At 37.7% G+C, this 16,024-nt stretch overlaps 1 protein-coding gene across 2 annotated transcripts in view; it reads right to left on the bottom strand.

The window, feature by feature from the left end:
- Window positions 1–16,024, bottom strand: part of sez6a (seizure related 6 homolog a) — a 44,194-nt gene that overhangs the window by 3,950 nt on the left and 24,220 nt on the right. For both annotated transcript variants that reach the window (XM_084105333.1, XM_084105332.1), the window contains exons 4-11: window positions 11,697–11,889; window positions 7,329–7,514; window positions 6,950–7,118; window positions 5,989–6,155; window positions 5,349–5,543; window positions 4,435–4,573; window positions 555–751; window positions 221–415 (exon numbers count right to left, since the gene is read on the bottom strand). In XM_084105333.1, the coding sequence (XP_083961459.1) occupies window positions 221–415; window positions 555–751; window positions 4,435–4,573; window positions 5,349–5,543; window positions 5,989–6,155; window positions 6,950–7,118; window positions 7,329–7,514; window positions 11,697–11,889 (1,441 nt within the window). The remainder of the gene's footprint in view (window positions 1–220; window positions 416–554; window positions 752–4,434; window positions 4,574–5,348; window positions 5,544–5,988; window positions 6,156–6,949; window positions 7,119–7,328; window positions 7,515–11,696; window positions 11,890–16,024) is intronic.

Consider the following 16,024-nt stretch of genomic DNA (forward strand, 5'->3'; position numbering starts at 1 on the left):
TGCTAAACCCACACAGGTACCTGCCAGTTAACTGACTGCATCTACTGATAGGGTGCTCACTGTTTAGCTACTATATGTAGTAACCTTAATTCACCAGCAGGTGGCAACAGACCTAGCTTTAAACCTATGCAGTCATTAACACCAAGATAATTAAGTTTTCCCTGAGTGACTTAAGCACTAATGATCTGGCGTGAGCTTTAAGTGTGACGTTAGCTCTTACTTTTTTCACAGAGGGGAACGTCTCCACTCCATGTCAGATCCCACTGGCACATCAGGATCTCTGAGCCCTGCAGATGGAAGCCTGGGTAACACTGGTAGGTAATAACGGTTCCATGGATCAGGTCAGGATGAGATGTGCTCTTCCAGCCATTAAGGATTTCTGGCAGCTCTGTGCATGTGTCGTTACGTGGCACTTCTATTATTTGGTTAGTAGAAGGAGAAAAGTAGAAGGAGAAAAATGATTTCCAATCATGATTCATTTAGGAGAATACAAGCACTAGATGAACAGACATATTAATTTTGCATTACTGTAACTGCAACTAATATACACTTACCAAAGAAATGCACTACAAAACCATTGTTGTATCCGTAGACATTGGAGGCTGGATCAGATTGAAACTGGATGGTCACGTCAGCCATAGAGGTGTAGAGTCTGAATCGAGGGAGGAAACCACTGTACTGGCCCAAGATGTTGGCTGTGAGGTCATCACCATCATAAAAGGTCAGCAGGTCATTCTTCCCCAGATGAAGACTAATAAAACAACACACATGAATGCACACCATTAATGTAGCACAGGTCTGTTTGTGATAATTCGTAGCTCATTGTTTTGACAAACTCCCACCATAATTTTACATTAACATATAATTCATTAATATTATTTTATAGAAATAATATAATATAAAATCATATAATTTCATCTGTTAAATAACTACAGTTGCAAAACTTCATCTGATTGTTTAAAGTGATTAAAGTGACTGCTAAACATGCTATTGCTGTTTATTTTGTATTCCACAAAACAAAATCATACTGGTTTAAAGCAAAAGGACTGTAAATTCATTTTTGGTGAACTATCCCTTTAATTAAGAAGAATGCTGCCATCCTAACATAAGAAGCTGTCACTTGACCAGACACATTTTTCCCCAGATGGTTTGTTGACGTCATTCTGCAATTCATCTTCATTCCTGAACTAACATGAGTAATGCAAGGGAAAAACAAATTACACAGCCTAGGCATATTTTTACACAACAGTATCCTTGCTGAGAATCAATCATGTTTTCCATTCTGTCATGCTAAATGGCAATTAAGGCCAATGTTTAGATTCCCCCATCTATCGGGAGGCTACATTTACCTCTTCAGTGGGGAAGTGACATTTCGCAAAGAAATGAGATTTATTTTGTGTAATGTTGGAAAGCAGAGAGGCAGAACCCTCAGGGCCGTCACACAGCTGTCAGCCCTTCGGGTTCTGTTGTTTGGGAAGGTCACAGATGAGTTGTGTTAATATTCACAGCCTGTCAAGAAAAACCAGGGGTACAATGCAGAGTTATAAATTAAGAAGGATATACACATCCTGATGATCAGCTGAGATGGACTGAGATGTTTTGTCCCCTTCTTCCAACAAACAGGCTCATTGTTAAGACTTTTCACCCACGTCTGTGTGTGTTTAGAGAGTAAGTTTGGAAGATGCTGTTGAGCAGAAACCAGTAAAGCTGAGCTAATGACGCATGTTGGGACACAGAGTCTCTGGGTTCAGAGATAGTGTGTCACACTCAGCCTCAGGAACACTTGATGACTGGTGGACCATTGGTCTCTTTGGAAGTACAAAGGGGAGAATGTCAGAACAATCGAAAAGTTTGTTAATTTGACTTCTTCTTAATATTATAAATAAAATTAAGTATGTTGGTTTTGAAATTCCACAGTCTTTCCAAATCAGGGGCCTCTGCAAAACCACTTTTGTCATCCTGACAAAGCAATCTCTTGAGATCAAGCCAAACCCACCAATCACAGATAAACTTCCTCTATAACAATACATCCTAAAACTTAACCATGCCATCCCAAACCTACCTATACTGCCACAAATAAGTCCACAAAACCTACGTATATCACTCTAAGCCTTCCTATACCATCCAAAACCAAATCATACCACCCTAACACCCACTCGTACCATCACAAAAACCACTAATAACTCCACAAAACCCACCAATATCACTCCAAATCTACCTATACCACCAAAAACCAATTTATACCAACCCTAATCCCCAATTGTACCACCGCAAAAACAAGCAATAACTCCACAAAACCCACCAATATCACTCCAAATCTACCTATACCACCAAATAACAAATCATACCACCCTAATACCCACTCGTACCATCACAAAAACCCCTAATAACTCCACAAAACCCACCAATATCACTCCAAATCTACCTATACCACCAAAAACCAATTTATACCAACCCTAATCCCCAATTGTACCACCGCAAAAAACACCAATAACTCCACAAAACCCACCAATATCACTCCAAATCTACCTATACCACCAAAAACCAATTTATACCAACCCTAATCCCCAATTGTACCACCGCAAAAACAAGCAATAACTCCACACAACCCACCAATATCACTCCAAATCTACCTATACCACCAAAAACCAATTTATACCAACCCTAATCCCCAATTGTACCACCGCAAAAATAAGCAATAACTCCACAAAACCCACCAATATCACTCCAAATCTACCTATACCACCAAATAACAATTCATACCACCCTAATACCCACTCGTACCATCACAAAAACCCCTAATAACTCCACAAAACCCACCAATATCACTCCAAATCTACCTATACCACCAAAAACCAATTTATACCAACCCTAATCCCCAATTGTACCACCACAAAAACCACCAATAACTCCACAAAACCAACTCATTTCACTACAAACCTATATAGAGTGGAATAGTCAGGTTTCAGAAGTAAAAACTCCATAGGGAAATTGATTTTGAACAGTAACCCTTTAAAGACAGACCTACTTCGAGCTACAAGGTTGTTAATCGATGGTATTTGCTTCTGCTGAAGCCGTCTGCCCATATTATTTCATCTTATTTGTAAAATAATCTTGTTTAACAGTGGAATTCCTGGTGAAAAACTACATTACCCATGATGCTGTACAGAAAATTACACCAATCAGTCAAAAAAAGCAACAAGTGCCAAAAGATCTTGTTAGCTCCACCCACTCCCATTCAAGTCGATCTCCCTATGCTCAAAATACTTAAATGCTTATATATACAAGCATATTTTGCAATAAACTTACAATATATTGTTTGTATATATAAACATAATCAAGATTTGTAAATGAATAATTTTTATATTATTTAGCTTCTCCATTGTTTTTTATTTGATTATGCTGTATGCAATGCTTCATTTTAGTTCTTTCCCTCACAAAAGGCATTAAATACACGGCCTTGTACCTTTGTATTTTTGTCCGATTTTCAAATACTTTTTCTTGCTTCAAATCAAAATCCGTAGTGTTGTGATTAACTTCGTAGCTGATTGTCTTGGTTCATGGCTTATAACTCTTTAACAAAGATCCCTATGGGAAAAATGAATGAAAAAATACTTCCAGAACCAGTGCAGATGAAAAAGGGGGTAGGCACTAATGCACTCTATACCACCCAAAACCATTTCATTCCACAACAAAACCTTCCCATATACCTCCAAACCTACCTACACCACTAAAAATAATCCATACTACCCCCACTCATACACCACAAACCTCAACCGAGAGCTGCCTAAAACCCAACCATATTACTTCAAACTTACCTATACCTTAAAAATACTAACCCATACCATCCTAATACTCACCCACACAACCCTAAACCACACCAAAACCCAAACAATTCCATCCTAAAACCTTCAAATCCATCCTAAAGCCTTCAAACTTACCGATACTTTGCAAAAAACCAACCCATGCTATCCTAATACCCACCCACCCACACAACTCCAAACTCCCAAAACCCACCAATATCTGTGGTTTTCTGTTAAAGCTCTATTAAAAATGATTGCCTTGATGTTGTCTATGCTACTTTTGAAAGATGTAAAGTGCACATCCCATAATCAGTCACTGAGATATTGAAGAAGCTCCACTGTCTTGTAGTAGCATGTGCAGGTTTGATCCTTGTCCAGGTGTTCAGCCTGGCACCTGTATGCTGCTGGCCCATTAGTGCTCTGTGTTAATGAGTCCGTGGGTGGCCTCCATGTCTGTGCTAAATCAATTAATCATCTGTCATTACACACACTGTTCCTCTGTAATTGGAAGGTGGTGAACAGTACCAAATGCTAATAGAGAAGTGAAAGCATTCTCATTAGAGGAAAAAAGCCACACACACAAAGCCAGTCCTAAAAAAATAACCATCTATCCCTAGGTTCAGATACTCACACCAGGACATCCAGCATAAATCTCTTGTCCTCTTCCACATGTAGACCCCAGATACAGTCCTGACCTTTGTCGTACGCTTCAGGCCAGTTGGGAGAAAGCACCACACCAGCCGAATCTGTTATTTCTCCACTGCACACCGCTGTAAAACACAAATGATGCATTGTAGTCCTCCTGGGAAGATAGTATTGCGTTAAAATCACTTTGGTTGGAGCAAAATGGCGATGTACCTTTTCTACATAAAATTCAACAAGATTTTTTAACTCTACATCTACAAAATGATGAATAAAGAATGTGCATTGGGTGTGTTTTTGCTATTTTATGTTTTCTAATCTAATTTATGTTGACTAATTTCTTAGTCTTGTAAGTTGCACTTGTAAATGAAAAGTACAAATAATTTATTTTAACAAATGTACCATTAATGCAGACGCTGCATCCATTGCCTCTGAAATGTTTTCAAACCTGTATGACTTTCTTTCTTCTTCACAAAAAAAAAGAAGATCCAAACAACATTTCAGTCCTTTGACTTTCATCATAAGGAAAAAAAAAACAAAAAAACAACTTGGACATTCTCAAGAAAGCAAGTCGTAAAGTTTTGGAACAACTGAGTATGTTCTGAGTATTTCTGATGTCACAAACTACCTTGTAACCAATCACGTCAACGAGTGGATCTCTGAGCTGGTGTGAGTGAGTGGAGGCGGGACTAATTTGCATATACATAGAACCGCGTATACTAAATGTATATGGTGTAGAGTTACATTCAAGCTATTTTACGGTATGAAGATTTTTTTTGTTCAAGGAAAAAACATTTAAATATGTAATTTTGGTGATCAAAGATGAGTTTTAAGGGATAAGATTATTGACTACAGTGGGACTTTAAAAGATTAGACTGTTGTTCAATCAGACATGTTGTTCACCTCGGCATGCGGGTTCCGTCTCATTCCATTGTGGATTTTCATAATTTACACATTCCAAAATAACAGCACCCTGCTCCAGCGTGTAACCCGGCTCACAGGTGAACTCCGCCACAGAACCAACTCCAAACGCAGGATCACTCGTGGAGAAATTCCCATACTTCACAAACGGCTCGTAACAGCTACCCTGAGCAAACGCTGAAAAACATGCAGAAAAATAAAACTTTAATACAGTATCGGTCTCTTTATATATAATTAACGCAACAATACAACAGTGTTCATAATTTTGTTTATCTCATAGACAGTAAAACATGTATGCATTTATGTAATTGGTAGAGCTTTTATCCAAAGTGACTTAAATTGCAATCAAGGTAAAAAAATATTCAGTTCTTTCACTCCCTAGCAATCTAGTATTTATAGTGATATTTCAGTGGGATGTTCGTAGTCCTTGGTGATGGTTAACATGTAACTCTATAAATATACCCAGAAATCTGTTGTTTCTGGCCCTCTCTTCTTTTGCTGTAACAAGTTTGTTCAGGTGTTCAGGTTCAGGTTCAGGTTCAGAAGAGAACAAGCTTTTTTTGTTAAATGAATGGAATACATGATCTGCTCATGTTCAGGAAATACAGGAGGATACTTGTACCTTCATATCGGATGGCAATGCCAGTGCATGTGCCCATCTCATCACTGGTGAATTCCACAAACAGATGCCTGTCAGTGCTGGTGACCCCCTCAATGGGCAGATACTCCACTGCATACGAGTCATACAGGGGCAGAGAGTCAATGTTACTCCCATCCTTTATGAGGAGCCTAAAAACAAACAAAAGGAAGTCTGCATCACTAAAGAGTAAATGTGTGAACAGATTTTTTTTTTATAAAAAAAATGGATTATATCATATATATCATAACTTTGATGAATGGGCCTGATGATATTGGAACATGTTCCCCTTGTAAGCTTTGTATATTTACTTACTACCATTCAAAAGTTTGGTGTTGGAAAGATTTTTTAACGTTTTTATACTCATATACCCATATATATATATACTGTATAAGTCATATACTCACCAAGGCTAAATTTATCTGATCTAAAATTCAGTTAAAACAGTAATATTGTGAAATATTATACAAATTATTTAAATTAAGTGGTTTCTATTTTAATATAATGTTAATATATGCTGATTTGGTTCTCAAGAAACATTTATCATTATTATCAATGTTGAAAACCGTTGTGCTGCTTAATATCTTTGTGGAAAATGAAATCATGACATATTTTTTCACATTCTTAAATAGAAAGTTCAAAAGAACCGCATTTAATTGAAACAGAAATCTTGTAAATGTATTTACTGTCACATTTGATCAATTTAATGCGTCCTTGCTGAATAAAAAGATTATTTCCTTTCTACCAAACCCCAACCTTTTGAATGGAAGTGTATATAAATCTGGCACATAAACTGGCAACAGCCAACTAAAATAAAACACATTTTTAGAATAAATTAAAATAATTTTAATTAAAGAGTTCTGTCTAAATAAGGATGTTACTTTAAAATAAATTTTGGGGAATATTTAGTAAAAATATTTGAAGTAAAAATACAGAAAGCACATGCCTGTCATCGTCCTCAGCCAGTGCCACTTTCTCAAAGTGAACGTGGATCCGATGGCCCTCAGGGGCCTCCAGTACCCAGTGACATGTCAGATTGTTGCTGTAGTTTCCAGGAAACCCCGGAGAGACAATACGTCCCTGAGTGGCATTTCTCATCGTCCCCCCACAAGCAACTAGGCATGAAAGACAAAAAGAAAGAGAGAGAGAGTAACTGCTGTGAATTTGCTGCATTCAGTTCCCTTCATTTTCATTATGCATGGCACTGATTTCCAACAGACTGCAAACTGGAATAACATGGGTGCATTTAAATGAAATAAAACACAAGTCGTAGTTTTGTATGTGGAGCAATTTTGAGGCAGTAATGTTAGTTTCTCCTCTCATACCTTGACACCTGGGATCTCTGCCACTCCAGTAGGGTGTGGTGGCATTTCGGCACGTGAGGGAGGCGGGGCCCTGGAGCTGATAGCCATTCAGACAGGAGAAATAGGCCACGCCCCCAACCTGAATACTAGTGACCGATACTTCACCATTATCAGGGGCCATCGGGGATGCACAACTCAGAGCAAAGGCTGAAGAGAGAGAGAGAGAGAGAGAGAGAGAAACAGAAATACATGGCAGATGACTGTGTCAGCTCAGAGTCTAAAAAAATAAATTTAATAGATCATGTTTTAAATAAACAGAAAGTATATCATCAAAAAAAGCAAATTAAGTTGGAAAGATCTAAACTTTTTCTCTCTCTCTCTCTATATATATATAATGATTCTCTCTATACATACACACACACACACACACACACACACACACACATATATGTATATATACATTTATTTTTCAGTATGTATATATATATATATATATATATATATACACTCACCTAAAGGATTATTAGGAACACCTGTTCAATTTCTCATTAATGCAATTATCTAATCAACCAATCACATGGCAGTTGCTTCAATGCATTTAGGGGTGTGGTCCTGGTCAAGACAATCTCCTGAACTCCAAACTGAATGTCAGAATGGGAAAGAAAGGTGATTTAAGCAATTTTGAGCGTGGCATGGTTGTTGGTGCCAGACGGGCCGGTCTGAGTATTTCACAATCTGCTCAGATACTGGGATTTTCACGCACAACCATTTCTAGGGTTTACAAAGAATGGTGTGAAAAGGGAAAAACATCCAGTATGCGGCAGTCCTGTGGGCGAAAATGCCTTGTTGATGCTAGAGGTCAGAGGAGAATGGGCCGACTGATTCAAGCTGATAGAAGAGCAACTTTGACTGAAATAACCACTCGTTACAACCGAGGTATGCAGCAAAGCATTTGTGAAGCCACAACGCACAACCTTGAGGCGGATGGGCTACAACAGCAGAAGACCCCACCGGGTACCACTCATCTCCACTACAAATAGGAAAAAGAGGCTACAATTTGCACGAGCTCACCAAAATTGAACAGTTGAAGACTGGAAAAATGTTGCCTGGTCTGATGAGTCTCGATTTCTGTTGAGACATTCAGATGGTATAGTCAGAATTTGGCATAAACAGAATGAGAACATGGATCCATCATGCCTTGTTACCACTGTGCAGGCTGGTGGTGGTTGTGTAATGGTGTGGGGATGTTTTCTTGGCACACTTTAGGTCCCTTAGTGCCAATTGGGCATCGTTTAAATGCCACGGCCTACCTGAGCATTGTTTCTGACCATGTCCATCCCTTTATGACCACCATGTACCCATCCTCTGATGGCTACTTCCAGCAGGATAATGCACCATGTCACAAAGCTTGAATCATTTCAAATTGGTTTCTTGAACATGACAATGAGTTCACTGTACTAAAATGGCCCCCACAGTCACCAGATCTCAACCCAATAGAGCATCTTTGGGATGTGGTGGAACGGGAGCTTCGTGCCCTGGATGTGCATCCCACAAATCTCCATCAACTGCAAGATGCTATCCTATCAATATGGGCCAACATTTCTAAAGAATGCTTTCAGCACCTTGTTGAATCAATGCCACGTAGAATTAAGGCAGTTCTGAAGGCGAAAGGGGGTCAAACACAGTATTAGTATGGTGTTCCTAATAATCCTTTAGGTGAGTGTATATATATATATATATATATATACATACATACTGAAAAATAAAATGTATGTACATCACGTGAGGCAAATTTATCATTAATTCAATTTTATTTTATTGAAAACTGAAAACTTTCAATTTAATGGCATTTTTAACTGAAGCAACTTAGTGCATTTAAGATACACATACTGTATTATCACTATGTGTGTAATACAGTTATTGTAATACTTTTATAAATTGATAATTTTATTCAGCAAGGACATTAAATTGATCAAAGGTGACGGTAAAGACATTTACAGCTTTATTATTAAGTAGCACAACTACAGTTTTACACATTGATAATAATAAGAAATGTTTTTTGAACAGCAAATCAGCATATTAGAATGATTTCTGAAAGATCATGTGACACTGAAGACTGGAGTAATGATGCTGAAAATTCAGCTTTGCCATCACAGGAATTAACTTCATTTCTGACAGTGATTTCACCAAGTACTGCCCATATACTTTTAGCTGAAGGTGGCTGAATTTGTTTGCTAGAAATGGGCAGACAGAGAAAAACATTGCTGCCTGTCACAATGTGAGTAGCAGTTCTGTGACCTCTAATTCAGTACACTCTAAAAAATGGTGGGTTGTTTCAACCCACCCATTTGTTAAATTTTTGTTAAATGTTTTAATTACATTTTTAACCCAACATTTGGTTTTGTCCATATTTGACCTAAAATTGGGTGCACATCCCAATTCAAAACAACCCACCATTTTTTAGTGTACTTACATTTAATGGCAATTTTATCTGAAGCAAAATACAGTGCATTAAAGATACACATTTCATGACTATGCGTGCTTCCAGGGAATTGAACCTTTGATCTTAACTCTGCTAGTGCCATTGAGCAGCAGGAACATAGAGTTCAGCAAACAAACAGAAAGTATCCTTAAATCTGACCCAGACTTCCTTCATCTGCCACTAAACCGTTCAGGTGCTGCATGGTAAAATGTTCGGAAGCAACCTTTAATGTCCAGCCGATCTCACCAGCTGTGAATAACAGGCCCTGCTGAATCTGTTTCCATGGCGATTAATGTTCCATAATGCCCAGTTGTTTAGTTATTATTAGTAATGACTCAGTTCAAGCACAGCAGGGCAGATTTGTTGCTTAGGGGTTACGACCAACAGATGCCAGGGCTTTATCTAATACTAATCCAATCTGTCTATCAACGGAAAAAGAGCCACTGACAGACGTTTCCATACAATGGAAAGGGAATTAAAATGGCAGAACAAAAGCATTCAGGTCAGTCTAAAAAAAAGAAACATAATGGATCATGATTTAAATAAGTACAAAAAATAATATTTTTCCTTGAAAAAAAGAATCTTTAGTGGAAGTAAATTGAGTCTGAAGATCAAATAAATAGAATATAAAATAATATAAATACAAAAAAAATATATTATATTAAAAATATAAAAAATATGTTATTTATAATTATTATACATTATAAATAACAAATAACAAATATTAATTAGTGCAAGCATATAATAATATCTGAACATAACTAATATCTTAAACAAGCCTTATTTGCATAGAAACACAACGTCTGCAGTGAAAATAAGGACTGTGACTTGATTTAAATATCCCAGCACTATTTCAACAGCAGCAAGCACGCTGGAAAGATTAATATATTTTTGCATTGACATACCGCATGCTGAAATGGTGCAACTGTTTAGTAAATTCACCCCTTAATTGCTTCATTCTGCTAGATGTTGTGTGTAAAATACTGGCCAAAGATCATCACATCACGGGGAGGTCATCATATGCTGAGTGGTCCGTTAATTTATCCGCTTTTGCGAGTGCATCAGTGCTCTTCATGGCCTCTGCATCTCTCTACCTTTATTGAGCCCCTGACCATTTGAACAGAGCATTTAACCCCAGCGCATAAATATCAATAGAGCACAGTGATGCATTATAGCCCTCTCTCATCTAATCTCTCTCTGGGAGAAACGCTATTGATCTCGGTTTAGCAGCAGGAGCGGAGTTCACGTGCGCTTTTAAATGCATTTATACTCAACAGGCTTTTGGCCAGTAACTCCATCGGTGGTTCCCGCCAAACCCAGAGGATGTTGGGATATTCTGGGCATCAAAATGACTTTGAAAATGGTTTGATCTTAGATATAGTTTATATATAGTATGGGGTCAGTATTTTTATATTTGTTTAAAGAAATGAATACTTTTATTCAGCAACGACACAAGGATTATTATTAGCTGCATAGTGTTAAAAAGTACATAAGACCTGTCTTTTCTACTATCTCTAGCCAGGCTGCTTCCATGAAAGCTGTCTCGCTGACAGTGATGTCTCCGAGTTCTGCCCATATAACAATACTGTCTCTCTGAATGATCTATCTGCCTGAAAATAAATAGTGTGCATTAGGACATTTCTTTGCCCATGCACACGCGCGCACACACACGCACACACTTCAACATGTTTACACTGAGTACCACCATCAGTATCAAACCCCTGAAGGACTCCAGCCTTAGAGATGTGTTTTATTCCTGGGGCTTATTTCCATGACATTATATATAAAGTACTAATATTTGTTTATTGGTCTGTACACAAACCTATTGCAAATTAATTTTATCTCTTAATATTAAGGCAAATTATTAGCACAAAAATGAGGAGGGTATCACAACAGTGAGACTGTACCTCTATACCGCAGAAGTAATAAGCCAGGCCGAGCGGGCCATTCACTGCTGAACCGGACTGAGATCTGGTTACTGGAGCTCCGTATCACCAGACCCCTGGATAACACTGAGTTGTTGGCCAGGATGGAGGTCACAGGTCCACCCAGATCCTCCAGAACCGCCTCCATCCCATCATCCAAACTCACGTTCAGCACCTGCAGATCAGAATGTAGGCCTTGATATTACAGATTTATATGATTGCATCTGTGAAGATCCTTTCTAGAATCAGCTCAACTGATAGTGTGTTTAGATGCACTTCAGTGGGTCAAGAATTTGAAAGTGAAATGGAGGTTCCTCTGATCGGTTTCGTTGCATGTGTCTCTGAGATAAGCATATTGACCAGTGATGTGTGCAGCTCTGTGCTGGTGTGAAGTCTTGAGCTGCCCAGTTGTATCAGAGCTACTGATACTGATACAGATACACACACTGATATGTTTTTACAAAATGCTGTGGGAGCAGCACAGGAGCTATACAGGTGACACAGTTTTCTTGTTACATTACAGACATTCATTCAATTAATGAGTATTTGTATTGAAGATGTATTTGGAGCAATTTATGCTATCTGGGGACAAACAAATGTATTTACTTCCCTCTGCAGTTTGTTTGAAAAAGGTGCCATCATTTTAAATATCAACAGAACAGATGGGCTAAACAGAAATAAATTATTTGAAAGGGTTATTAAAGGAATTTTCAATAACTTTTCACATAGGCCTACCTTTAAAGGGATAGTTCGCTCAAAAAATGAAAATTATGTCATCATTTACTCACCCTCAAGTTGTTCCAAACGTGTATGACTTTCTCTCTTCTGCTGAACACAAAAGAAAAGATATTTTGAAGAATATGGGTCAAATCAAACAGTTAATGGGCCCCACTGACTTCCATAGTATTTTTGGAAGTCAATATGGCTATGGAAGTCAATGTGGCCCATCAACTGTTTGATTACAGACATTCTTCAAAATATGATTTTGTGTTCAGCAGAAAAAAAAAATATTCTTATAGGTTTGGAACAACTTGAGGGTGAGTAAATGATGACAGATTTTTTTTTTTTTTTTTCATTTTGGGGTGAACTATCCCTTTAAGTAGGCTATTAAATGAAAATACTAAACCAAAAATGATTTATTCATTAATTAAAAAATTATTCAGGAATCGGACCACACTGGTTATGCTTAACGGTTTTTACTCACTGAAAAGAATCGGCTAAAAATAAAAGATTAATTCGTTCGGTAATGGAGTAGCCTACACTGGAGCGACGTATTGTTTTGATTCACTAAAAAGAAAGGAGTCATTCGTTCTGGAATCAGAACAAACTGGTCGCGCGCTTTGTTTTGTGCTGTACATCTAGGAGCGGTTATGCTAGTAGTTTCGCATTGCCGGAAGAATACACGTTTGAGAACCGTTAGAAGAAAGAAAGAAATTCATTCGGTTCTGGCATTTTTTAAAGGTGAAAATTGGTTCTCACCACAATGGGAACTGCGAATTGCAGCCGGTAATTTTGACAACAATTCTGTTCTGGTTGCCACTGTGTTGAAAGCTGTCACAGTCAGCACGACAACACAAAACAGTATAAAAAATAATTTAAAGAGACATGCAACTTTATTCCATCATTCACTTCTGTGGTAGCTTCAGAAAAGAAAAGAAGAAAAAAAGTTTACATAGACCCCCTTCACTTCTGTGTAAGTTAGGCTACAAATGAAGCCACATAAACGATCATCTGACAGTGAATGAAGGAGCTGATAAATTTGCTGTAACAAATTTGCTTAGATTTGAATACATGTATGATAAATTTAGGTTCATACTGGATTTCCAAAGCCTCTGCATTTCCTTTGTGATGTGTCTCGCACACTGAGAGCCGAGAGGTAGCCTATAACCGTCCTTGATATGCTTGCTTTATGTCTTCCTACCTTTTATGACACCTTTCGGAAGTGAAATTATTATTAGCTGACAGCAATCTCTCCAACTGCGACCATGACTGAAAAAGTAATTTCAGATGTGGTGGCTAGACCCCGAAACCCTCCTCAGGTTCAAGTGACTCCTTTCTGTGAATATTAGCTAATTTGCTCTTCCATGATTTGAGTTTCTTAAACTCAAATCCCAACTGAACAAGTACAAAGGCCTTCATTTCCATAAAGTGGGTCTAAAAGTGTCATCAGATGATCGGTTGAGGCTTCCTGACCCCTGAGCTGGTATAGAGTTATCAGGGCAGTGCGCATGGAATAATATGGTCAACACGCAATTAAAATAAAATGGTGTTGGGAATCTTAATGGTTTGTGGCCTTTCACAGGACCTTTGTGGACTCCAGCAGAACAGTTTGTGGAAAGTTAATGAGGGTCTAGCCGACAGAGCTCTGGACCCTGGAGAGACGGCAGTGTGAATAAAAGGTACCTCCAATTACAGCTCAACTAAAGGCCAATTGGGTTCCATTGAGTTTTGTCGGCGCCTTGTTTCAGTTTTGTCGGGTCGTGCAATGTCTTAAAAATGACAACCTGTAATCTGGTGATTGTTGCCATTGGTCGCCGTCTGTTGTTGCAGTATGAATTGGTCTTAAAACTCCAATTTTACTACACTGTCCACCAATTTATCAGCACATAAACATTGATTAGATCCCAAACTGCTAAAAACTATCCAACCATTCTATGAAAGAGTATATACATACATTATTATGCATTTTGAGGGAAACTGACTCGTGTACAGGATCTGTTTCCACGAAGGCCTATCACAGCAAAATGTCTGTCAAATCAAATCCATAATGGTTTATGGAGAAAAATAAACACAAACTAAGCTATAAATGTCACAAAATTCAAAGCAGTATCACAGGACACATAAAACAGAGGTAAAACGCACATCTGTTTAAATTTTTATTTTTTTACATTTAAGTCCATTAACCGTTCTTGCACATGTATTCTTCTATTGATGCAGGCAGAAACCCTGCTCTGACAATATGATACTGACAGGATTTTCTACACTACTATTCAGAGACGCTGCACAACCTCAAATACAGCGCAAAACATAGCAACCAGTGCAATCCAATTCCTGAAAGTCAGACTAATCTTCCATCTCTTTGGATTCCCAAAAGAATAACTCTTATGAGTAGTTTTTTTAGTGAATTAAAACCATACAACCTAACCAGTGTAGTTCCAAAATTTCTTGAATGAATGCTTTTTTCCAGTAAATTAAACACATAAATGGCTTGCTACTAATGTTGTTCATCAGAGTCACTCAGTTAATCACTGGTTGCTCATATGGAAGCTTGTGATTAATGATACACATGCGTTCTGTGAGTAGTACTTTACTAAATTCAACAAAAAAACATTTCATTAATTTATTTGTATATTGTTGCATATGGTTAAAGGGTTAGTTCACCCAAAAATGAAAATTCTGTCATTAATTACTCACCCTCATGTCGTTCCAAACATGTAAAAACTTTCGTTCATCTTCACAACACAAGTAAAGATCTTTTTGATGAAATCTGAGAGCTTTCTGTCCCTCCATTGACACCTACGCAACTACACTTTGATGCTTCAAAAAGTTAATAAAGAGATCGTAAATCTAATCCATATGAATTGAGCAGTTTAGTCCAAAATTTCTTAAAAGAAATAAGCTTTATATGATGAACAGATTGAATTTAGGCTTTTATTCACATATAAACATTCATCAGCTCACACATCAGTTGTGGTAAACCGAAGCTCAATGATGTTCGCTTGATGGGTGAAAACCATTGAGGTTCATTCTTGTGTTACGCAGCACGTTTGAGCTTCTGCGAGAACCAATGAGGTTTGTTCTCGCGCATCAAACAGGTTTGGTTGAGCTATTTATGTTCGCTGATCAATGTTTAAATGTGAATAAAAGATAAAGCCTAAATTCATCTAAATCATATAAACATTTCGAGTCTCTTCAGAAAATTTGGACTAAACCACTCAATTCATATGAATTGGTTTTACAATCTCTTTATGAACTTTTTGAAGCGTCAAGGGTCAGGGTGAGTAATTAATGACAGAATTTTCATTTTTGGGTGAACTATCCCTAAATCCAATTAGATTAAATCATGCCACATCCAAACAGTCTGTCAAAAAAGACTTAAATGTGTTTCTTTCTGAAATAATTTCATCATTTGTCAATGGAATTGCATCTCTTTTTAGACAAATATGGGTATAATGCATTTCCCCTCTTCTGGGGTTGGAACCCACAGACTTTTGGTTAGCTGTCCAGATCTTTAACCATAGGCTATACCATCCATGTTAACACAGGCCAATTCTTGCATCAGAACACCTGCAGTTATAGACATTCTAACC

The sequence above is a fragment of the Abramis brama genome (genome assembly GCF_963993115.1).
Source record: "Abramis brama genome assembly, chromosome: 25".
In the NCBI taxonomy this organism is placed as follows: Eukaryota; Metazoa; Chordata; class Actinopteri; order Cypriniformes; family Leuciscidae; genus Abramis; species Abramis brama.